The 26,185-nt window shown below is 39.2% G+C and overlaps 1 protein-coding gene across 6 annotated transcripts; it reads left to right on the top strand.

Moving 5' to 3' along the window:
• Positions 1–471: 471 nt before the first annotated feature.
• On the top strand, positions 472–26,185 carry LOC121641945 (girdin-like). 6 transcript variants are annotated; one of them, XM_041988352.1, is made up of 9 exons: positions 472–1,146; positions 5,370–5,435; positions 11,203–11,277; positions 12,409–12,516; positions 15,361–15,763; positions 15,848–16,731; positions 23,116–23,267; positions 23,951–24,066; positions 25,158–26,185. In XM_041988352.1, exons 1-9 carry the CDS (start codon positions 1,086–1,088, stop codon positions 25,300–25,302), a joined length of 2,010 nt encoding a protein of 669 aa, XP_041844286.1. In that variant the 5' UTR covers positions 472–1,085; the 3' UTR covers positions 25,303–26,185. The 6 variants fall into 6 exon arrangements, with proteins under 6 accessions (XP_041844286.1, XP_041844287.1, XP_041844284.1 ...); XM_041988353.1 differs by having other exon boundaries at positions 15,361–15,716; positions 16,053–16,731; XM_041988350.1 differs by having other exon boundaries at positions 15,361–15,428; positions 15,471–16,731.

The raw sequence follows: 26,185 nt of genomic DNA on the forward strand, positions 1-26,185 counted from the left end.
TGGATTAGTTCTAAACACTACATCATATTTTTGATAATTAATGGCTGACAGGTTATTAATTACCATTGGATGGCACTGAGTCAATAATGTACCATCTGAGGTACTCCTCTATGAAAGCTTGCTTCTCACAAGTCTTCACACCTCGGAGGCATCCAGCAGTTTGGAACATGGTGCTGTTTTGCAAAATTATATTTTGCAAAGATTTCTCAGATTCTGCTTCCAGGATCTAAAGAAAAAGGAAGTTTACTATGAGAAAAACTAAACAGCAATATCAATTTGCTACATTTCTAATGAATACAAACAATATAATAATAAAAAAAAATATTTGATGCTGGTTAATTGAATACAAATGCCTAAACTACTACCACAAGCTCTTCTGAGGGCAGATCTTTCTTTTTGTTAGGAGCAGGATCTTCAGTGTCAACTTTATCAACCACAATGGGTTCAAACAGGTTGGTGTAGTTTCTGCGGAGTGAAAACATTATGTGCACACAGTATAGATGCAATCAAACATGAATGCATAAACATGCAGTTCCAGCTTTGTAGAACATCTAATTTGTGTCAAGAGTTAAAAGAGTAAAAATACATGCATTCATAATAATTTTGAGTATTAGTTTCATATAAAAATGTTGTTATAAATGTAACAAAATAGCTGATTCAAAGGAATAATATAAAGCACATACTTATATCATTGCTGAGGGCAAATCACCAAACCTACAATTTCTTTTTTTTGCACCACTACTAAATAAAAATATGTAAATATGTAAAGGACAGATGAAGGTTATTATTGTGACTAAATCTTTCAACCTTTGTATCACAATAGTGGGAACAGAGACAGACTTCCTAGATCTGACAAACAGATGATAACAATGAATTTCCATACATGAAATTCAGGTCTCCTGCATTGTTTTCTGACGTTGGCAGATGATTTCTGTTTAAATGTTAAGAGGAACCTGTTGGTTCTCCATGAACTACAACAGGAATTCCTCCTACAGTAATAGCTTTAAATATGCGTACCAGCTTCTGTTGAAGGTTGGTCTCATCCTCAACTCTGAAACATCAACAGCAGCAGATGATCTTTAAGGATGGAGGAAGAAATAAATGATTCAACTCTGGTTTTTAACAAAAATGCATCACCTTCAAAAGGTAAAGAAGTCCTGATTTCCTCATATTAAACACGTTTAATATGTTTGATTTTAAGACGTCTTTAAATGGTCTGTTTAGTGAAGTTATGGAACTAGTTCTGTTTGTTTCCAGTTAGCTGTTTTACTAAACTTAGACACCAGATTCAGCTGGGATTTTCCAGTTATCCCAGCTGAACCTACTTGTCTTTAGGTTTCACTAAAAACTGGAGGTTTAATCTTTATTGCAGATCAACTGCTCCAGACTAGACCATCAGTCAAGCTTAGATTTTTCAGTGTTCAATCAGGAGTCAACCGGTTCAGGAAATGCTTCTTTGTAGAGTTGTTTAAAGCATTTCATCCATGTTTTTAATCCAGACTAATGTACTTTTATTATTATTATTACTAATTATTGTACGTTAAAATACAATCAATTGTCCCAGAAACAGAAATTCATTTTTCTTGGATCGTCATAATTTCCAGCTGGTGTAGGTGTGTGCAGCTTGATGTTCAGTGAGGAATAAGCTTGCTTGTATCACTGTGGTTGCTGAGATGATTGGGCCTCATTCACCAACAATTCTTACAAATTTGTTTTTAAGTCCTGCTTTTTATTAAGATTGCAGCATTCACAGATATCTTCATATCCTGAATCCCTTTGTCTGACAAACACGCAGGAACATTTGAGTCTTTTTTTTAACCTGTCCAGCATCATAACAGCAGAATGATGGTCTGGTTGTCGTATTGTGCAGAAGAAATTTACTCTACTAAGAGGAGCCTTTTGGATACAGGGCTCCCCTTTAATCTTAAATGTTATTCTTTTTTATTATTTTAAAATATGTTTTTGCTTATAACTGCTGGACTGCACCATAGAAACAGCAGAAAGGAAAAGGTGGATAGAGGAGAAATAGGAAGAGAAAGTATAGAAAAAGGGAGAACAGAACAAAAGGTAGAAAACAAACCGCATGAACTGCAATCAAAGCTAAACAGAAACTAAACAGCTGCTACACCTGGAAAGAACCAGTAAACATCCTAAAGGCTTCTAAGAGAACACATCAGACTGAAAATCATGAACATGAACAACAAACACAACAGCAACTAGTGTGTGTGTGTTTGTGTGTGTGTATGTAGGTGTGTGTACTAAACATTAGGGGTTAGTTGTGATGAGCGATCATGCAAATGCAAACGGGTCTCCTCCAAGGATCAGAGGCAGACTAAGAGGGCCCCAGGCTCTGGGCAACCATGCACCTGGACAGAAGGAGGCAGAGGAAGGTCACAGCTACACCCCTAATCCCATCCAGCTTCAAGGCTTAACTCCCACCAACCTCTGAGGGAGCAGTGGGCCAGAGGGCAGTGAGCTCCAGACAGCCACATAAACAGACAACCAGACACACCTCCATTTCATCCATTTTGTCCATCCATACCAACATCCAGATACATTCACCCCTCACCAGTGTTCAAAAGAGAGCCCATACAGACACATGAATTTACAGGGTTCCCCAGGGATTGTTTGCCATTTAAGTGAAGGAAGATGAGCCGCCCCGTTAGTAGCAGTAGGCACAACTGTTCCCCGGGACCCCTACCAGGGCAGGATGACTCAGGCCCCACCAAGCCCAGAGCCCAAAGTGACAGCAGCCAGAGACCCACAGTGCACCCCGAACAGTTTCCACGCTCCACACCCCAGAGAGAGCATTAGAAAGCTAAAGTAGAAAAAGATATTAACATTTAAGAGTAGAAAGAAACTACTATAAGAATTTACAGTAAAACATTCACAGTACAATATTTACAACTACAGATTAAAACGTAATAAAAACCTACAAAATACGAAGTACAAAAATTAAAATGCAGTAATATTTAGTCAGATTTTTTTTTTAAATAATTTTGGTCATTTGCATGATCATTTTATTTTTAAAGAAACTGCAATAATCAGCTGGGTGATTCTATGGATGGACTTGAGAATAAACACAGCATTAATGGAGCAACCCGCGAACGTCGCCTCAGTGGAGAAAGGGGATGTTTTAACACTCTTTTCCCAGTCAGAGGACTCCACACCCGCACTTTACCCACTTTTTTTTAAATTTGCGACAGTCCAGCTGCGTTTTGCTCCAATGTGTTTGCTCTAGAGGATCTCGGGTCTTCTCGGTTTGTGCAGCAATGGCTGTTGGTGATCAGCTGATCGGCTATTGTTACACTAGTTTATCGTTTAGCTGAGAAAGAGGAAACTAGTGGTTCATGGTTCACACCGTCACATTTTTACCCCAAAGTATTGCTTTTGGCAGGATCTTCTCTAACACAGTAGCTGACGAAAGGATTTATACTTCAGCTATGCAGGGGTGGATCTAGAAAAGTTCTGATGGGGGGCCAGACAGGAGCACTGACCAGGAAAAGGGCGGCACAAATTAGACCTTTTTTAGGTTTAGATTATATGAAATATTGAACTGATTATTACAATTTAAGTGATCATCTAATGTAAAAAAATAAAAAAGCAAAATAAATCGTGTAAAACAAACAGTCAGTGATCTATTTTATCATCAGGTGTTTACTTTGGGTGAAGCTGCTGTAGGACTTTTATCACCGCTGCCCATCATTTATCACTTTTATCTCTTGGTGAAGTGGTAAGAATACCTTTTTGTTGGAGCACAATTCTAATTCTTACTTATCTTTTTATTTATTGCTGGCAAAGTTGGTAAATTAAATCTACCAACTCATGTCTCAGATTTTCTTTCGTGGTCTGTGGCTGCTATGTAGGGTTTTGTTAAGTTTAAAATCTAGTTACATTTCTTTTTTCCTTTTTTTAATGGTCAGAGTGAAGATTTGCCTCATTTTTGCTTTAACAAAGAAAATAGTTTATGCAAACATTTGCCTTGAAATAGGTTAACTGAGGAAAACCCCGCAAGCTAGATCAGGTACCCAACTGGAGTTACTCTGCCTTGTATTCTACATGCCACATATCAAACATATCCATTCAGTCTGGGTGATCTGGTTAAGCAACATACTTCCTGTCTTGTTCCTCATGCTTGCTGCCACTGCTGCTGTGACATGAAAAGCTGCCTGCTTTTCATGCAACTTGATTATACACTATATTGTCAAAAGTATAGGCTCACCTGCCTTGACTCCTGATTAATGGACATCCCATTCTTAATCAAATGAGTTCAATATGACGTTGGCCCACCCTTTACAGCTATAACAGCTTCTAACTTCAACCTCTTCTCTAACTCAGGTCAGGACTCTGTGCAGGTCAATCAAGTTCATCCACACCAAACTCATTCATGTCTTAATGGACCTGCTTTGTGCACTGGTGCACAGTCATGGTGGAACAGGAAAGGGCCATTTCCAAACTATTCCAAAAAATCCGCCTGATTTTCCAAATTCCTGGTAAAAAAAAAACTCCAAAACATCCAACTGATGGAGATATTACCCGATTTACCTTACCTTGACATTTACAACTACCTAGACAATCGACAGGGTCAGAATTAAAGCATACAAGTCAGATTAGAGCAAGGGTGGCCAACATCGGTCCTCAAGAGCCACAATCCTGCAGGTTTTTCATGCATCCCTGCACCAACACACCTGACTCAAATTAAGTGGACCCAACAGCCTATAATGATCTGCACTATGACTAATAAGTTTTAGTCAGGTGTGTCAGTGCAGGGATGCATGGAAAACCTGCAGGATTGTGGCTCTCGAGGACTGACGTTGGCCACCCCTGGATTAGAGGTTTATAAATATTTCATGGCAGGATGAGTATCAGACCTTCAGCTGTGGAAAGTGCCCCAAAGTATTTCCTCTTCATGTCAAAGCTGAGTAAGAAACAGCAGATGTAGATAATGTTAATGCAGTGTAAAAATTAGGGATGTCCCAGTGATATATTTAAGAGTTGATTACTGTGAGAAAACATTACTATTTTAAGATTGCTTTGTTTATTGAGAGTACAAAGGAAAACATTAACCCTGCTAGCTCATGTTAGCTCCCAGCTAACTTCTCCTCTTAGAGTGCCTCTCTTTATATTAGTTCCCAACAACAAGCCTACATTCAAAACAGCTGTACAACTCCACCCTTTAAATCATCACCATTGATGACTCCAGTCTCCTACATGGAGCAAACAGACAGTCTAACCGCACTCTTCTGAGTCTGTAGGTGTTCCTCTGCAGAAATTTACTGATAGCTTATTTTGCTAATATGAATTAGAATACAGAAAACAGTCTACAAACTGCTTCTTATCAGTTATGCATTGTTGTTTCTATCATGCAGAGGAAAAAGAGGATGTTACAGTTTATTCTGGGGTAAAATTTGCAGAGCCTGTGACTACTGAACCAAGTAAGTAATAACATTTTACTACAACATACAATATACTGCACTCTTCTGTTCTTTGGAGCTTGTTGCAGGTCTTAAATACTTAAATGTGGTACTGTGTTGGCTAACCTGTGCTGTTCACAGTTTATACAAACAAATTCAAACTAGGCCTGTCGCGATAAGCAATAAGTCAATTAATTGAACGATAAGAAAATAAGAGCACGATAAGTTTGCCGGCCGCGATAATTTTTTTTCGTCCCCCCTTTACCATAGACTGTGTATGACAATAGGTTTCACTATGGATTATTTCGACTAAACGCTCTGGTTTCTTGCGGAGTGATCTCTCTAGTGTCACACTTGACTGCAGCATGTTGCAGCACGAGCCGGTAAGCCGCATTTGTTTTGCACGGCTGCCAACACGCAATGGCCGTGAGACTTGCGTATTTAAGTGGCTTCTCACGCTCTCGCGCTAAACCTCCGATTCTCATGCTGAAATATGTAAATAATAGATGCAAGCATCTCCTCTTTTATTGTTTCGCTGCTTCCCACATGTAAGCAGAACACACACATTCTAGCTTACGACGTCAGTACAAAGCCCCCACTTCCTGGTCTACCGTAATAACCCCTGTAATCCGCAGGCACATTACGCAAATAGAATCAGCCTATATACTACCGTATATGACAAAATACACATTAAGAGCAATGCCGGCTAATCGAGAGGTTTGGGAGGATTCCCAGTGGGCCGCATAACTTTTGGGCCGGTGTCCCGGCGTATGTGAATGTGGTATCCCAGCTAACTGCTGGGTTGTAGTTACTTATAAGGCCAACAGAGGGCAGAATGACTTTGTTTCACAAGCAGTAGATTTTGAAGAGCAGAAGAAGAACACGGGTTTTTGTTCGATGTAAAGTGCTGAAGTTTGGTTCGTCATTAAAACCGGCATGCTTGTCTACTTGTCTGGAGTTTATTTGAAGATGCAACAGTGAAAAAGGCGCTTTTATTTATTTAGTTTATTGACCTTTGAAAATGTGTACTTGCATTATTACGGCATAGGTCACTATATTAGTTGAGAATGGTCTCAAAATGACACATTAGCGCTCTGCGCAATATTATCGTTTATCGCGATAATTTCTGAGAAAATTTATCGTACAGCTAAATTTGTTATCGTGACAGGCCTAATTCAAACATGTTAGATTCTCCAAAGATGCTGCCATTTTTGGACTTATTTAACTCTGTTGCTCAAAGTCTACACCATCGAATCTTCAGCGTATATAAATTTGTGTGTGTGTATATATATATATATATGTTTTTTTTTTCCTTTACCCTGTCCTGTCCAGCATCCTAACATACAGAACGGTGGTCTGTATGCCATATTTTGCTTGACAGATTTGCTCTACCAAGGGAGACATGTTATATACATGGCTGCACTTGACATTTTTATTATTTTTACTGTACTCTTATTTTCTTTTCTTTATTTTTATGTCAGTGCCTGACAGGAGATAGAGGAAGAGGGAGAAAAAAGGGAGAAAATATCGTATAAGATAGCTGTCAAAAAGACGTATGCATGATTCTAAGATTTGTAGTCGTATTTTTGTGTTAATAAAAGTTTTGTGCACAAATCAAGGCTGTCATATATGTGCGTCTGGTCAATTTTGTGGATTAGGAGTTGTTTTATGTGAGTATGAATCTTAAAGCTGTGAGTGCAAAATCTTGTGAATACAACTCCAATTTCTACGAAGACAAAGTCTCCTATTCTGTGTGGACACGAATTCACGTTTTTGGGTACGAGTAGAAAAGTATTCAGATGAAGTCACAAGGGAGGAGTAATCGATCTGCCGATTGTACAAAACACAACAAGCTCCAATTTCAAAGATGGCTGAAGAAATTGCAGCGGGAGGAGCTACCGGCTCAAGTGAAGCATCACAGGTAAGATGTTCAAGCGGTCTTTATTTATATATTAAAGAAAAACATACTATTTTCAATAATATTCTTTGATTTAAAGACGTACTGCTATAGTTTGCCATGTCGGGTAGTGCTAGCATTAGAAGCTGGCTTGTGCTATTAGCATTGATGTAGCGTGGAAACTATAAAATGTTTATTCTTAGACAATGTCGATTGAAATGCGACTTTTATGGATTTATTAATTACGCTATTTAGTCGATCAGTCTGTCCTCGCCAATCCTCTTTTCCATTTACCCCACTCCCTTCGCCCGCCGAAGCTGAGGATAAATCAATCCATGTACCGGTGAATAACCGTATTTATTATATATGTCATGATATGCATATTTATGTAATCTTCTCTGCCATAAACACGATATTGCGGGGGTTGCGGGGGCGTTTGAGTGACGTGACCTGGGACGCCGATGGAGTGAAGAGACTTAATTCCTCCCAGTAGAAAGTTGCAATGGATTTCTTTAACCATCACTATTACTCTGAAGTTGGTTAAGTACCGCGTAAAACCTCATAGGGCAAATATCTGGCATATTTCCTCCCTGAGCATCATCTTTGTCATCTGATCAATCAGCGGAGCACCGTTGCTAGGGACGCCAATGCCCCTAGCAACGGTGCTCCACTGGTTGAGGAATTAAGTCTTTTCACTCCATCGGCGTCCCAGGTCACGTCACTCAAACGCCCCCGCAACCCCCGCAATATCGTGTTTATGGCAGAGAAGATTACATAAATATGCATATCATGACATATATAATAAATACGGTTATTCACCGGTACATGGATTGATTTATCCTCAGCTTCGGCGGGCGAAGGGAGTGGGGTAAATGGAAAAGAGGATTGGCGAGGACAGACTGATCGACTAAATAGCGTAATTAATAAATCCATAAAAGTCGCATTTCAATCGACATTGTCTAAGAATAAACATTTTATAGTTTCCACGCTACATCAATGCTAATAGCACAAGCCAGCTTCTAATGCTAGCACTACCCGACATGGCAAACTATAGCAGTATGTCTTTAAATCAAAGAATATTATTGAAAATAGTATGTTTTTCTTTAATATATAAATAAAGACCGCTTGAACATCTTACCTGTGATGCTTCACTTGAGCCGGTAGCTCCTCCCGCTGCAATTTCTTCAGCCATCTTTGAAATTGGAGCTTGTTGTGTTTTGTACAATCGGCAGATCGATTACTCCTCCCTTGTGACGTCATCTGAATACTTTTCTACTCGTACCCAAAAACGTGAATTCGTGTCCACACAGAATAGGAGACTTTGTCTTCGTAGAAATTGGAGTTGTATTCACAAGATTTTGCACTCACAGCTTTAAGATTCATACTCACATAAAACAACTCCTAATCCACAAAATTGACCAGACGCACATATATGACAGCCTTGATTTGTGTACAAAACTTTTATTAACACAAAAATACGACTACAAATCTTAGAATCATGCATACGTCTTTTTGACAGCTATCTTATACGATAAGAAAAGGGCAGGATTAAAAATGTGGAATTAACAGTTATGTAGGCTGCCTAAAACACACACAATATATATATATATATATATATATATATATATATATATATATATATATATATATATATTAGTGCTGGGCAACGATTAAAATTTTTAATTTAATTTAATCTTTAATCTTTAATTAATTTAATCGCAGCATGTCATGCGATTAATCACATCGTTACGCGCAAAATGTCTCTTTCCTTTAAAAAAAGGCCTACAGCTATAAAAAGAAAATGCAGTAAGTTTTGGTTTACAAACACTACACCAGGAGTCTCCAACCTGCAACTCTAGAGCTACAAGTGTCTCTCTGGACCTTCCACAATCCCTCTAAATACGTGGCTAAAATATTTTTTTAAATCTATCTTTCTTGTCATTAACTTGGAAGCCATGGACTTTTTTTTTCCCCCTTTCTTTTACATCATTTTCCACAAATATCTGCATTACTTAGCAGAAAGTCTGCCTGTCCTCTTTTTTTTTATAAAGGTTTTATGTTTTTCTTTATTTTAAAACCTTAAAAATGGAATTAAAAATGTGGTTCTTCAAAAATAACAAACATCCTATGGTGGCTCTTCATTAAAAATATATATTAAGTTTCCTTTTTGAAAAGTCTGGTAACATTTGCGTCTCTAAAGTAGTTTTATTTAGCTGGCTGAGGGAAAAATGGCTCTTTGGATTGGAAAGGTTGCAGACCCCTGCACTAAACACATAAACAGGTTTAGCAGCAATTTTCAGATGAAATATTTCTTCATATATATTTATAAAATCAAACATTTATGACAAAGAAAGATGAAATGTTCAGGATTTACTAACTAAAAGGTAAAAAGTCAGCAGGATGAATTTAAAGCTGTGAAGCTGCTTCCTTTTAAACACAGAAGGAGCAATATGTGATGAATATCAGCATCAGGTGAACAGACAGAAAGCAGGATGAGAATCTCACAGCTTCTAGATGGTGAGGAGAGAAATATTCACAATATGCACAATAACTTCCATCCATGCACCTTTAGTGTTTCATTATCCAGATTTCTGGATATAATTTCTCTAAACTTTAATTTTCAGCCTCCGCTACCGGGAGTTAAGGGGTTAACATCTCGTTCCGGGTGTAGCGTCAGGTCTGTAGATGTAACTATAAACATGTGTGGTATCCACAGAAAGTCCAGAATCTCAGCTACCAGCTCAGTAAAACCATTTCTATCACCCACAAACACAGTTAAGACAACAAATTATTTGAAGAGCAGCTACACAAAGTCCAAAAAATATGTAAACACAAATTACGTCTCCCCGTGTGAACACGAACAAACGACTCCTCTACTGAAAGCTCACATCGCACAGATTCCACAGCTGGAAGTTTCATCTCGCTATGACCAAGATTCACCGAACCAGAGACAGAAGAAGACCCGATTTATGCTTCATGTTTGTAAAAGTCAGAAAAAATGTCTTACCTTTGCTGTATTGCATAAATTAAAACTGCATTTATTAAAAAAATAATAATAAAAAAAGTTTCCCGTCCAAAAATTACGATGTTCTGTCCATCTGCATGTATTTTGACAAAGAGAAACGTCGGTTCTTTTTTTCTTCTTCCTGTTCCAGACAGAAAACATCTCTTTATTTTAATAAACCCGCTCTCTCCCGATCACGTCAGACGCACCGCTGCAGCAGGGGAGGGAGACATGGACGCCATGTTTCTGTCATCAAAGCCAGCGGCCAGCAAAAAAAAAAAAAAAAAAAAAAAAAAAATTAAGAGCGATTAAAAAAATTAACGCCGTTAATTAAGCATTGCGTTAACGCGCGATTAATGCGTTAACATGCCCAGCACCTATATATATATATATATATATATATATATATATATATATATATATATATATATATATATAAATTACCACAGTTTATATTTTATATTATAAATTATAAATAGTGGAGATGGTGTTTGACCTTGATTGTGTAGGTCAGTGGTGACCCATGACCACATCAATTCACTTGTTCTAACAGACACCTGGGCATCCACATGGATGAAGCACTAGTGTGAAAACTTAATGTAAAAGTTGCATTTTCTCTACAGTCTCAGAACCATTTATAACTTCGGAGTTGCTGCTTCTTTTATATCGTGTGCTGTTGTATGTTTGCATTTATGGACAACTTGATAGTGCAGTTAAAAGCTTAAATCACATGATTTGAACAGATGGAAATCAGAAGTGTCAGTCAATATAACAATCCTATCAACAAAGCAGAATTAGACAGCCTAAGATAACACCCACATAATTCAGATGAGTTTCTTCAGGCTGGCTACAGGGTTCCCATAATTGTTAATATTTCTGTCACACAGAGGAAAACAAGGACCCGACTACTACTTCAGAGATCAAAGCAAAAGAGCCTGAAGCTACTGTATCAAGTAAATTTGGTAAGTTTGAAAATACCATTCTGGCATTTTGAGGGTTTCTAGTACATGTACACTCACCAGCCGTTAATCAGGTCCACCTTCTAGTACCAGGCTGGACCCCCTTTTTACTACAGAACTACCTTACTTTTTAGATTGAACAAGGTGTTGGAAACATTCCTCAGAGGTTTTGCTCCATATTGACATGACAGCTCCACACAGTTGCTGCAGGTTTGTCGGCTGCATCCATGATGAGAATCTCCCGTTCCACCACATCCTAAAGCTGCTCTACTGGACTGAGATCTGGTGACTGAGGAGGCCGCTGGAGTCCAGTGAAATCATTGTCATGTTCTAAAAAGCAGTTAGAGATGATCTGAGCTTCGTGACATGGTGCATTATCCTGCTGATAATAGCCATCAGAAGATGCTCCACTGTGGTCATAAAGGGATGGACATGGTCAGCAACAATACTCAGGTAATGCTGTGGTGGTTAAACCAGGCCACGTTGGTACTAAGGGACCCAAAGTGGTACAAGAATATATCCCCCACACCATTACACCAGCAGCAGCATGAAGCATTGATTCAAGGCAGGATGGGTCCATGTTTTTATGATGTTTCTACCAAATTCTGAGCCTAGCATCTGAATGTGGAGCTGAAATGGAGCCTCATCAGACCAGCAATGTTTCTCCATCTTCTATTGTCCAGTGTTGGAGAGTCTGTGTGTATTGTAGCCTCAGTTTCTGAAATACTCAGAGCAGCATCCATGCCACTTTCCCAGTGTGACTGGCTAATTAGATATTTGTGTTAACATGTAATTGAACAGTTGGACCTGATAAAGTGGCTGTTGAGTGTATATGAGCTGCAAGTTATGAATTATTTTCTTGTATTTTGTCTGTTTCCTTCCATTTTCTTAATGAATGTTTTACTCTGATAGCATAACATACTGTAAATTATTCTGGTGACAATGTTAACTGTAAATTGTTGTACATGAATATACCCTGCATGGTCAGAAGGGAAATGTCAAACTGGTTCAGAGGTTTATTTAAAAGAAGAAACTTACCCAGTTGTATAACATATGGTGTCTGTACACATTCCAAGATAGTAAACCACCATAATGTTTAGTCATTTCAGATTCACTTTTTTTCACCCCAAGCAGAAATTGAACCAGTTGCAGACTCTCACTCTCGCACTCATCTCTTGCCGATGTGTTTGGGGATACTTTGCATCATCCTGTTGGCGAGCATCATCATCCTCATCGTCTACAGTGAGTTTTATTTAAGCACTAAACTATAATAAACAATTAAAGCAGCTTACATGATCGTTGTTTCAGTGTGGGGAGAATGTTCTAACCAGAAGATAAAATCGAAGAACTCTGTAATGGGTTTGGATTAAATAACTTTGTTAACGTCTCTCATAATTATTAAAAGTATTCCTTAACAAATTCAATACACTGCTCAGATGAACTTCTACATACTTGAATGGTGCTAGTTACTCACAATCAACCTCTTCAGGTTCTATCACCACATCACAATGCAGCCTCTTCTGGAGCCGCCACCTTATCTTGGTAGTGGGGTTTACACTTTCCAGTGATATTAGGAGCTATGTTGTCAGAGACCTCATGCCCCTAGAATGGTCATCAAAGGCCAAAAAGGTCTCTACATGACAGACCAGACAAAGTGCAGCTCAGCAGACCCCTATGTAGAAAAAGAACATTGGTTCAAAGATTCCCTTGCCCAGATATGGGTTCCTGGGGCCCCCTCTGGAGCTAGGTCTGTAGGTGGGGCTCGTGGCAACTTGGTGGCCAGGCCCTATGAACATGGGGTCCCAGTCAAGCTCAGCTCAAAAAGGTGACATCAGTCCCCATGGGCTAACCACCTGTGAAAGAGGCCGTAGGGGTCAGGTGCAATGTGAGCTGGGTGGTGGCTGAAGGTGGGGATCTTGGTCCAATCCTCAGCTGCCAAAGTTCACTCTAAGGCTGTAGAATGTCAACTCTCTGGCGGGGAAAGACCATGATCTGGTGCACTCACCTCAACTCACAGCTTGGTGGCCTCTGATCTAAGGCTTCAGATGATGTGGTGGTTCTGTTGCCTTCATTAGGCTGCAATCTCCAATTCTTACTGGAGTGATTTAAAGTTAAGCGTGCTTAGCTGAGATGAGAATCAGCACCTCCAAATCCAAGACCATGGTCCTCAATCGGAAAAGGCTGGCGTGTCCTCTCTTGGTCGGGAAGTGGGGATCTTGTTCATGAGTGAGGGATGAATGGAGATCGACAGGCATATTGGAGCAGTGTCGGCTGTGATCTAAATGGTAAAAGGTGCATATTTATATAGCACTTTACTATACCTGGAATGATACCCAAAGCGCTTTACATCACATTCACCCATTCACAAACACATTCACACACTGATGGCAGAAGCTGCCATGCAAGGTGCTCAACCACAACCCATCAGCAGCAATTAGGGGTTCTGTGTCTTGCCCAAGGACACCTTGACATGAATTCGACTTGGCCGAGGATCGAACCGGCAACCCTTAGGCTACAAGACGACCGCTCTACGTTACTGAGCCACGCCGCCCCATGTGGACTTTGCATCAGTTTATTGTAGTGAAGAAGGAGCTGAGCCAAAAGGCAACCGGTCACACTACATTCCTACTCTCACCTATGATCACCAGCTGTGGGTAGTGGCCAAAAGAACAAGATTGCAAATACAAGCGACCAAAATGAGATTCCTCCCCCGGGTGGCTGAGCTCTCCCTTGGGTGAGAAGCTCGGTCATTCTAGAGGGTCTCAGAGTAGAACCGCTGCTCCTCCACTCTGAGGGTAGCCAGATGAGGTGGCTCAAACATCTGGCCAGGGTTCCTCCTGGATGCCATCCCTTCCTGAGGAGGCTCCAGGGAAGACCCAGGACATACTGGAGAGACTATAAGCCAGTTTCCATCAACGGGTGTGGGGTGGAGCGAGTAGACGCATGTCTATAATTATAATTCCAAATGCAAAAACTGACCCAACCCATCCTACATTTTTGGGACCCTTCGGTTGGGGTACAAATCCAACTGATCTGACCCCTAAGGGTGGAGCTTGACATGACTGATTAGTTGAAAAGAAAAAGTCACATCCCTTGCGACCTGGCATGAAATGTTGTTACGAAGCACCACCAAGATGAAAGAACATAAACATGGTGGATGACTGGCATTCTCCTCCTTTGTTTCTGAGTAGTGTTTTGGTTATACTTTAAGGAAGTGGTTGTGCTGTGATGGCGTCAGGCTATTACGTAGCTGAGGCTTTAATTACTATCCACCTGACACTCCGCCTTTCAGATAAGGTTACGGTTGGCTTTGGGAACCCAACAAGATTACAGTTTACAAATCATATCCACACCCTAACCGTCTCATCCCGACCTGCGCCCGTTGGTGGAACCAAGGCCTAAATGTCTCTCCACTAGCCTGGGAATGCTTGGGATTCCCCAAAGGGAAATCAAATAAGTAGCCGGAGTGAACATAGTCCGGGTTTGTCTGCTTAGGCTGCTGCCCAACCCGAAATAAGTGGTTAGAAAATGAATGTGTGGCGTTCAATAAACAGATGAATTTATTAAACAAAAAAATATCAATTAAAATAACCAATAAAACCAAGGGAATAAATAAGGGCTGAGACCTACTTGGTTGGGGAGGGTCCAGACAAATCAAAAAGGGGGTCCCAGGAACACCACAAGTGAGGTTAAACAAACTAAACCAACTTAAATCCACACGACACACAGAGGGGGCACCACCAACACATAAGCCCAACCACCAGCAAGCGAGAGGCGGCCTGCACGCCCTGCTTGCCTTTTTTATGACCGTCCCCCCCAGTAATTGGCCGACCAACACGTATGGCAATCAATAACACACGTAACACACGTGTGTCCTACTACAAATGGATAGATGGATCATAAAGCAATAGAGACATAAACTTTTCCTAAAGATTAAACAGCGGGTGCATTTAAAAGGTGTTATTGGACTTGCGCTGAATTAAAGCAACCATAGATAGCAAGTGGACGACAATTAATAGTAAAGTGATATTTGACTTTTTGTTTGATGGACTGGTTTACTAATGTGCTGTCTCCTTTCCTTCCTAGTCACCACAGTAATGAACAAACTGGAAGCAAACCTCAGCAACCTTAAAGGACAAAATGAGCAACTGATTGTGGAAAAGAGAGTCTTAGAGAATCAGACTGAGCAGCTAAAGATGGAAAAGAAAGTCTTAGAGAATCAGACTGAGCAGGTCACAGTGAAGATGAAAATGTTTGAGAACCAGACTGAGCAGCTAATGTTGGAAAAGAGAATATTGTTGAATCAGACTGAGCAGCTAATGTTGGAAAAGAGAATATTGTTGAATCAGACTGAGCAGCTAATGTTGGAAAAGAGAGTCTTAGAGAATCAAACTGAGCAGCTAACGATGGAAAAGAAAGTCTTAGAGAATCAGACTGAGCAGGTCACAGTGAAGATGAAAATGTTTGAGAACCAGACTGAGCAGCTAATGTTGGAAAAGAGAATATTGTTGAATCAGACTGAGCAGCTAATGTTGGAAAAGAGAATATTGTTGAATCAGACTCAGCAGCTAATGTTGGAAAAGAGAGTCTTAGAGAATCAAACTGAGCAGGTCACAGTGAAGATGAAAATGTTTGAGAACCAGACTGAGCAGCTAATGTTGGAAAAGAGAATATTGTTGAATCAGACTGAGCAGCTAATGTTGGAAAAGAGAATATTGTTGAATCAGACTGAGCAGCTAATGTTGGAAAAGAGAATATTGTTGAATCAGACTGAGCAGCTAACGATGGAAAAGAAAGTCTTAGAGAATCAGACTGAGCAGGTCACAGTGAAGATGAAAATGTTTGAGAATCAGACTGAGCAGCTAATGTTGGAAAAGAGAATATTGTTGAATCAGACTGAGCAGCTAACGATGGAAAAGAAAGTCTTAGAGAATCAGACTGAGCAGCTAACGATGGAAAAGAAAGTCTTAGAGAATCAGACTGAGCAGGTCACAGTGAAGATGAAAATGTTTGAGAATCAGACTGAGCAGCTAATGTTGGAAAAGAGAATATTGTTGAATCAGACTGAGCAGCTAACGATGGAAAAGAAAGTCTTAGAGAATCAGACTGAGCAGGTCACAGTGAAGATGAAAATGTTTGAGAATCAGACTGAGCAGCTAATGTTGGAAAAGAGAGTATTGTTGAATCAGACTGAGCAGCTAATGTTGGAAAAGAGAATATTGTTGAATCAGACTGAGCAGCTAACGATGGAAAAGAAAGTCTTAGAGAATCAGACTGAGCAGGTCACAGTGAAGATGAAAATGTTTGAGAACCAGACTGAGCAGCTAATGATGGAAAAGAGAAGATTGGAGAATCAGACCGAGCAACTGAGCAGAGACCGAGACGACCTCAACTGGACACTGGGAGTCATCCTGACATTCAACAGCTTTCCAGTAAACGAATTTTGCCCCAACAAAAGTAAGTACTTAACTAAGTCAATATAGCTAAGACAGTTATTATTATATTTTATTAAGGAACATGCAAATATATTTAGCTGGATCATAATCCCAACTTTCCTTCGTTGTAGGAGTTGTGCCACAAAGACTTTGTTTTTTTAATATTAAGTCTTTTAATTGTTTGAAATCTGTTTTCTTTTTTCATTGCTTGTTCATAGGCTCCATTATAACAACACTAAAAACAAACTAAACTCACCAATATGTCGCTCAAACTCTCAACACTCCAACACTACTCTTGAATTAGGAGGAGATTCCTTGGGCTTTATCTCTGTCAATACATTGCAGCAAAATTCGAACCATTTTCTGAACCACTAAATGCTTCAAATGCCACTGATGACATCGCTCACCATAAACAATATGAGTGTTGGAACAAGCTGTAAACACTTTCTCCATTTCTAGACACGTGTTGAAGCCTCAGCACGGTATGTCCCATCAACAGAGATCAGAGATCCTGCATGTCCATGTTAGACTTGTTCCCTCATCCTTTACACACTGAAATTCCTCCAGATTGCTTGAATGGTTCAATGATTTTCTGCATGAAATTTAAGTAGATCCCTTTCGATCTTCCTCTGAGTAACACTGTTTTTAAAAACTGTTCAATTTTTTTTCATTAACTAACAACCCAGAGCTCCTCAAAGACGTAGACTGTCATGGATAATGCTTTTGTATTAAATCATCATTACAATTACTTGACATTACCGTATTAAAAAACACTTTTTGTTTAACTTTAAAAAATTATTCTCCATGTCCCAACTTTTTTGGAAGGTGTTGCAGGTCTTAAATATAAAAATGGAAGTATATTGACTAATATGAAGTTATTTGGCTATCTCAGCAATTAGCAGGTGAGAGGCAGGAACAACCTGGACAGATCGCCAGTCCATCGCAGGGCCAACACAGAGCAACAACCAACCACTCACTGTCACGCCTAGGGAGAATCTAGAGCAACGAATTAACCTAACATGCATGTCTTTAGACGGTGGGAGGAAGCCAGAGTACACGGAGAACCCACGCACACACAAGGAGAACATGCAAACTCCACACTGAAAGGACCCTGTTCGAACCAGCAGCCTTCTTGTTATAAGGCAGCTCTGCTAACCACCACACCACCATGCAGACCTTGACATGACAAGTCAAGCAACTTAATTTCCAATCACAGCTCGAATAACGTTGCCAAATGTGTAGGGTGTAGGCCTGTCGCGATAAGCAATAAGTCAATTAATTGAACGATAAGAAAATAAGAGCACGATAAGTTTGCCGGCCGCGATAATTTTTATTAGTCCCCCCTTTACCATAAACTGTGTATGACAATAGGTTTCACTATGGAGTATTTCGACTCAACGCTCTGGTTTGTTGCGGAGTGATCTCTCTGGTGTCATACTTGACTGCAGCATGTTGCAGCACGAGCCGGTAAGCCGCATTTGTTTTGCAGGGCTGCCAACAAGCAATGGCCGTGAGACTTGCGCATTTAAGTGGCTTCTCACGCTCTCGCGCTAAACCTCCGATTCTCATGTTAAAATATGTAAATAAGTCGAATGGAGAAATAATAGATGCAAGCACCTCCTCTTTTATCATTTCGCTGCTCCCCACATGTAAGCAGAACACACACATTCTAGCTTACGACGTCAGTACAAAGCCCCCACTTCCTGGTCTACCGTAATAACCCCTGTAATCCGCAGGCACATTACGCAAATAGAGTCAGCCTATATACTAGCGTATTTGACAAAATACACATTAAGAGCAATGCCGGCTAATCGAGAGGTTTGGGAGGATTCCCAGTGGGTCGCATTACTTTTGGGCCGGTGTCCCGGCGTATGTGAAAAAGGCGCTTTTATTTATTTAGTTTATTGACCTTTACAAAAGGGGTACTTGCATTATTATGGCATATGTCATTATATTAGTTGAGAATGGTCTCAAAATGACACATTAGCGCTTTGCGCAATATTATCGTTTATCGCGATAATTTCTGAGAAAATTTATCGTACAGCTAAATTTGTTATCGTGACAGGCCTAGTAGGGTGTAAACAAAATGTTAGAAATGGCCCCAACAGACTGGTGGTTGGTGGAATTGGTGGTTAGATGGATACTTTAGTTTCAGTTCCTCTCCTCGATGCAGGATGTGCTGCTGCATTTCAAAATCAGAATCAGAATACTTTATTAATCCAAGAGGAAATGGTGTCTTTCATCAAAGAAGCAACCTGGCTGTCTGTGTCTGTTTAAATTTCCTCTCCATCACAGCATGGTAGTCGTAGGTTGATCAATCCCTTTGATTACATAAAAAAAAAAAAAAATTTGCCTGTCCTGTCCAGCATCATATTAAGCTGAATGATAATCTAATTGCTGTGTTGTTCCAAACAAATTTGCTCTGCCAAGGGGAGGTTTATGGATATAAGGCTCCTCTTGATAATCTGATTCATTTATTTATTTACTTTGATTTATGGAATCTATGTAATCTTGCTGGACCTGACTGGAGGGGACAGAAAAAGAAAGAAAGCAGCAAAAGGGAAAGCAGAAAGAAGAAAGAGGAGACAAAAACACAACAAATAGAAGGCAACGACCCTTAAATACAAACTATCATGGATACACAGACGGATGGACAGTTGGTTACATGCATAATTTGATCCGTAGCCTTCAAATCTGTCAGGCACTCAAAGTGTCTCACCTACCTTTTCCTCATGCTTTTGAACTCCCTCAATCCTGAAACTGTTAGCAAGAGCAACCCGTACTCATCTTCCTTCCAAACGTTCATAATGGGATCTACAGTCAAAGATGGGAACATTAGATTTACTTCCTCAAAAGAATAATTGCCTCCTTATTCCAAAAAGCTGATTAAACAATTCAGGAAACATCTCCACCGCTTTAATCATACCATTATGAAAAAGCCGCTTCTCAAAGATCTGTGGACCTGATATGCCATCAGCCTGTGTGACAACCATCAGGACCCATCAAGCTTCCAGGACAGAAGTATATAAAGCTGACAGCCCAGTTATGTCTGCTTGCTCCTGCTTCAGGAGAAAGATGCTTCCCATATCACGGTTCTTCTGGCCATGACATCAATAAGACCTTGGCCTCCATCCAGTGCCTCCTGCTCCAAAAAGTCCAAAATCAAATGTTGTGCACAAATGTATTTAAGACCTTAGGGAGGAGAGAAAAGTATAAACTTACAACCATCAAGGCCACTACTAGGTTATTAGCAATCAGGTCACATCCTCTATAGGACAGGTGGGGTAGCAACCATTTCCATTTAGACAACCTTGTACCAACTTTATTAACTGTATCATCCCACCCCCACATCCCATCACTCCTCTTCTTCCCCGCATTAAGTTCCCAGGCAATATGGGAAGTATTACCCCCCGCACATGTCCCTGACTGAAAAGCTTGACATTTTGTCCAGTTGACTTTTGCAGATGATGTAATAATTATGGATTTTCTGTTAATGTTTGGTTCTGGTGATGGATTTACTTCCTGGGTGGAGTGTTTGGTAAGTGATACAGAGTGTTTTCTGTAGGTAGGAGGTGGTCTCAGTAGACCAGTGAGTAGAGGAATAAGGCAGGGCTGTTCTACTTCAGGGCAGCTGGACAGTGTAGCTACTGAACCCTTGCTTTGTAGGCTGTGTGACAGGCTGGGTAGGATTCATTTACTTGGGATGGGTGAAAATCTTCTTTTGGTGGTCAGTGTCTATGCTGATGATGTCACTGCGTTTTTAAGAGAACAAGCTGATGTTGAGGCCCTGATAGAGTCTTTGAATGTATATATGGAAATATCATGTGAAAAGGTTAACTAGGCATGTTATTGCCTGGGAACATGATGTGTGGAATGAAGAGGTCTTTGGTTTCAGCACTGAACATTTTTACATTCAAAATACCCAGCTAAATTATAAAGAATGTGTCCTGGTTACCAATAAGCTAGTGGCACAAACTTATACCTCTCCCTCCATCCACGGACACATATGAGAGGGTACATCACATGATCTTGTTTCTTTTTTCTTTTCTTTTCCTTTTGAAGCAGAAGGGACTGGTTAGGCAAATCTATCCCCTTCTTATCAGTCACAGAGGGAGGCCAAGGTCTTTATTGACATCATGGCCAGAACGATGGCCTTCAGAAGACTGACGGCTCAGTCTCCTCTGTCATCACATTGTGAGACTGCTGGATACAACAAGATCTCTCCTGCAACAGGCTGGAAGACTGGGATATGGCAAACATCTCTGTCTCCAGAAGCAGGAGGAGCAGACTTTACCTGGCTTTCAGATTTCTATACTTCTGTCCTGGAAGTTTGATAAATCCTGAAGATTGTCAGAGATCCTGAAGGCACTCTGGATCTGTGAGGATCGTAACGGTATCCTATCATCGGCCTCTATAAGATCAGCTTTGAGGAAGCAGGCTGTGTGAAGTTTAAATACAATTCAGCAATTCCTCTTGCTCAGTTTCATGATGGGGAGAGTTTAAAAGCAGGGAAAAAAGGTAGTTTATGACCTTTGCATGAAGGTGAGACACGTTCAGCCTCTGACAGATTTTAAGGCATTGATGTGGATAATGCCTAATATTTAGTTTGTACTTCATTAGGGTATAAATTTTCCATCATCTGCATTTACTCCTCATTAAAAAATGTACAAATGGAGTTAAAGACCTACAAAGAAATAGAAATTAAAAAACATACTCATTACTTAGTCAGCCATGCTACATAACAATGTCTTCTCCATTTAAAGTCTTTTCAACAAAAGCTTGAGCAAAATGTTGGTTAAATACATTTCATTACAATATATCAGGGAGCTTAGGTTTCTGTCGCTTGAAGCAGAAAACAAAGAAATACCACCGGAAATCACAGGGGCAGTGCTGAGCAGAATATCTGACATGTGACCAGCAAAAGAAATGAACCAGAGAAGAAGAAGAGGAACAGGATGGGAACAAATAAGTAGAAGAAGAATAAAGACGAGCACAATAACTGTAGAAATTGTGCGAGCTTTACAACCGCCCAAAACAACCTAAACAACTTTGTAGATGCGTTAATGCAGCAAAACGGTGTCTGAAACTGACGTCAGCTCGCAGGAATGAACTTAGCACTGCCCACTAAGGGAGGATTTAACTTGAAAACCATGGCAACGCAAAACAAGCATGGAAGTATGAGGACGGTGACGCATGAAAACGTTTGAAACAGATTTCGCTATTTACGCACATAATGGAGCATAAATGGTCCTTTAATTTCTGAGGACGTGCACAAACAACGAATCAAACGTGAGGCACAAACACAAAAACATGTAATTAAATGAGTTTATTTTCTGCCTTAGGGGTTTGTCTTCTTTTCCTTTTTCACCTATATGTGCATTAATGCTTCACATATACTTCTTAAGATACTCAGACTATGAGACTGATTAATTTAACACATTGCATCAGGATTTTTGTCAGATCCAGTTTACAAGATAAAGAAAATATTCAAGACATTACTATAATCTTTGTTATTTTAATATTTTAGAGACTTCTGTGGGTACACAGTCAGTATCAAGGCCAAATGAAGACAAGTCTGCTAAAGAGCTTTGTTTTTGATGCAAACTGACTATTAAATAAATACTTTTTTGCGTGAAGAGAAGTAAGTTGAAGTGACAAAGATAAGGCTGAAATGTGTTTCTGGGGCTCAAGACTAACTCCAAAAGGAGGTGAAAAGCTCAAAATTAACTAACTGCTTCCTTTTATCAGAACAACTGTTAATTCCTCACACGGGAACTTTATTTTGTGCTTTTTCTCTATTTAATTTATTTTCTGTTTTTATTTCATTTCTTTTATTTCTTTTAAAGTCTGTTTTTATTAATGTACTTGTTATTGCTCAATGCTGTAAAGCAGGGGTGCCCAGATCCGGTCCTCAAGGGCCACAATCCTGCAGGTTTTTGATGTGTCCCTGCTCCAAAACCATCTGACTCAAACTGATGAGTCATTGAGCAAAACTTAATAGGCTGTTGGAGTCAGGTGTGTTGAAGCAGGAAACATTGGAAAATCTGCAGGACAGCGGCCCTCGAGGACAGACTTTGGGCATCCCTGCTGTAAAGCTTTTAATGTTTTATGTAAATTGTCTTATACAGGAAATGTGCTATACAAATAAATTTGACTTGCCTGGCCTATTACATGAACAAACATATTGTTTCCATCTGCTGTAAGAACTTAAAAATTAACTTTAAAAAACCCAAACAAAACAAATAAAATAGTCAAACTTCCGTTGAACAATTTCTTACAAAATTGAAGCATAAAGAAAATACTAAGTACCTGATGTATTCGTTAAGATCAGTGTGTATCCTGAATTAGACATTTCGTTGCACTGAGTTAATCTGGTTCCATTTTTCTTCTCATTTCATGAACACAGAGTGTCAGTCGTGTCGCACCGGCTGGATTCAGTACCAGAAAAAGTGCTACCTGTTTTATGAAGACAGTCCTTGGATGACATGGAATGACAGTCGACAGTACTGCAAAGATAAAAACGCAGATCTGGTTGTTATTGATGACCTGCAGGAACAGGTGAGTTTTAACACAAACACTGCACCAACATCATTTCCTAATTTACCAAAATGCCATTTAAAGATAAATAAATAAAAGTTCTGATCAGAATTTGCTCCGTAGATCATTTGTTCATTTAATATTTAATTAAAAGTTATAAATAATCAGTTAGTTTTTCATTATTCTTTCAGAAATTGGATATGAAAAACAAAATAAATATATAATCAGGCTGTTTTTGCACTTTCGGTGTGAAATTAATCCTTTAAACCTGATGGAAGAAAAAATGGAGAGAAAATCTCATTTTTAAAATGTGAAGTCTTTATGTATCCCTTAACAAAATATAAAAAAATAAAAATAATTTTTGTATATTTACCGTTGATGTGTTGAAATTATCGTGGTGCATCATTGTTTTATTACTGCATCCACCAGGGGGCAGAAGACAAGTATCAATCAGTGTTCAACAGGGTTTTAAGCTAAATTTTGACCTTAAAGTGATGCAAAAGGTCTCAGAAACTGTAAGAATCAAATATTTCATACAGAATTAAAGGTTAGGATTTAAATCAGTTAAAGTAGAAAAACAACCAACAGACAGATTTTGACCCTAATAGTTAATTTATCAGATTTATGTGATCTGGAATACCAGAACTGATGCCATTAAATCTGAGATGAATTTATTTGATCATAAGCAATAACATGAATTACAGAAATTCATCAGTCAAAACACGAAGTACTACTATGACGAGTATCACGGATACTGGATGGGGCTGCAGAATAATGGCACCACATGGGTCTGGATTGATGGACACAAGGACACACTTCAGTAAGAAAATATTTCTTTTGAAAAAGTACTTAAATATTTTCCTTTTTCCCTACATATAAAAAGCACCAACTCCTGACCAGGCGGTGTTCAATGAAGCTGGATAAAGGGAAAATTTAGCCTGTTTCAATAAATCTCTCGTCTCAGTGGGAGATCTATTCCATCATCGTGGCTGAAATGAACCCTTGCTGAGTTACCATGGTAACTACAAGAACAAGTCTGCTCTGAGCCAGGCTAAAGCTGGATTTATATTTATATTTTATCACCGCCATAAGCGCTGCGTAGCTCCGCAGAGGCCCAACGCGCACCTCTTCCAGACCTAATGTGCAGCCCTGCTACGCGGTTACGTGGAGGTACTCTCTTATGATTGGTCAATTTGGGATTACGAGTTTTCAGAATTCCGGAACCATGATGCTGTTAGGCTAACAATATTTTCCTTTTACCTGCTGGATTACTTTGTTAAAAATATTACAATTTCTCTTTGTGGGATAAAGTAATTTTCATGTTTATTCTATTTATATAATTTAATTTACTAAAGGATGGTTATTTAGTTCAACGGTTACCTGGTCAGTGGGGTTCACTTATTCAGTAGAGATAATAACCTAAATTTATTGTGTCATTAGTCTGGTCTACATGGTCTACTTGGACAGTTTATTCATTAGTAAAATGGAAAAACATTATAAAGTGAGTTGTGTAGAAGATTTAATACAGAATTTAAAAAACTTTATGGAGGACTGAAGAAGACAGAATTAACATGAAACACTTCCACATTTAGTCCGTCTGCAGTCTCCTGCCGTTCCATCTCCCTGCTTCTGGTAACAGCTGCAGGATTGCCTTATTGTCATCGGTCTGGACTAAATAAGGCTGAACTGAGTCAGTGAAACAATTCAGGCTTAACTGGGAGATGACGAGAGTTTTAGTCTGACTTTTTTGTGTGTGTGTCTTTCTGGAGCAGCTTTTACAGCATGCCCCCCCCGAGTTCTCTTAGAGAATAATGAAATCCCCAACATCCCCTTACATCTCAGTAAGAAGTGAATCATCTTTGTGAGGATGGATGTTGTTATATGTGCTGATGTTCATGTTTTCTTTTGAAGGTACTGGAAGAATTTGTTCAGTTCAACACTTTATGCACTGACGATGCCTGGAAACAATCCCCAACAGAGCTGGAACTCAGGAAATAATTATTTTCTGAACAAATTCATCTGTGAGGATGACAAAGTCCTGATAAGGTCCAATTAGCTAACACTGTGTTTGTATTCTTCTTCTTTATATTACACATAAATGTAACTTTATGAATCATCAGTTTTAGACAGTAAAAAACTTTAAAACAAATATGTAAGGATGCTTTTTAGAAAACCCATTTTATATATTCTATAGAAGTAGGCTACAAGTCCATTTACTATTTACATGAAGACAAAACAGAGTAAAATAATGTGACGACTCAGCTGTTTCCATTTAGAATCCGTCAATAAACACCTTACATGGCTGATCTGTGTCTTTATAAAGATGATATAATGTCTAAAATATTCCCAGAGATGAAGAAAATTCCTGGAGAAGAACTGGCTCCATGTTCCTCTTGTGGATGTCCACCACAGTTGTTGTTTTTAGTCCATCTCAAGATTTATTTTAATGTAGACAACTACTTCTTATGCTGAACTATAATCATTAATAATGCAGTAAATTCATATTTCTTATAAAAGCTTTTTAATAGAGGCCTTTAGATTTGCTTTGCTTGGTAATTAAAAACCAGCTTCTGTTCTCTTAGTGTAAAATTAGTTGATTTTCAACATTTAAGAAACGTTTTCTGAGGGTCAAATTCCTCGCAGGACAAAGAGAAGACAAGGATCACATGTTTTCAGTTTCCTTTTGAGCAAATAAAACACTAAATATCCTGAAATTGATTTTATCAGCTTTGTATTAAATAGATTGAAGTTCCAGATCAGTTCATTAGATTAAAACTACTTTAAGGACTGCAGGACTTCTGTAATTCAGTCCAACGGGGACAAAGTTTGAATTCTTTTATACACTATAAGAAATCTGTAGATCTATTCATGAGGTAATCTGATTTTATTCTACATTAAGACCCTGAAGGAATCAGGAGATTCTCTGTTAATGATCTGTG

Source organism: Melanotaenia boesemani, chromosome 6 (assembly GCF_017639745.1).
Source record: "Melanotaenia boesemani isolate fMelBoe1 chromosome 6, fMelBoe1.pri, whole genome shotgun sequence".
Classification (NCBI taxonomy): domain Eukaryota; kingdom Metazoa; phylum Chordata; class Actinopteri; order Atheriniformes; family Melanotaeniidae; genus Melanotaenia; species Melanotaenia boesemani.

Bases quoted from the DNA above. Each gene is read 5' to 3' on its own strand.
- LOC121641945 (XM_041988349.1), top strand. From the start codon at position 1,086: ATGGAGGAAGAAATAAATGATTCAACTCTGGTTTTTAACAAAAATGCA. The intron at 12,517-15,360 runs GTGAGTTTTATT...TTTCCTTCCTAG, and splicing joins CATCATCCTCATCGTCTACA to TCACCACAGTAATGAACAAA. The intron at 23,268-23,950 runs GTGAGTTTTAAC...CATGAATTACAG, and splicing joins TTGATGACCTGCAGGAACAG to AAATTCATCAGTCAAAACAC.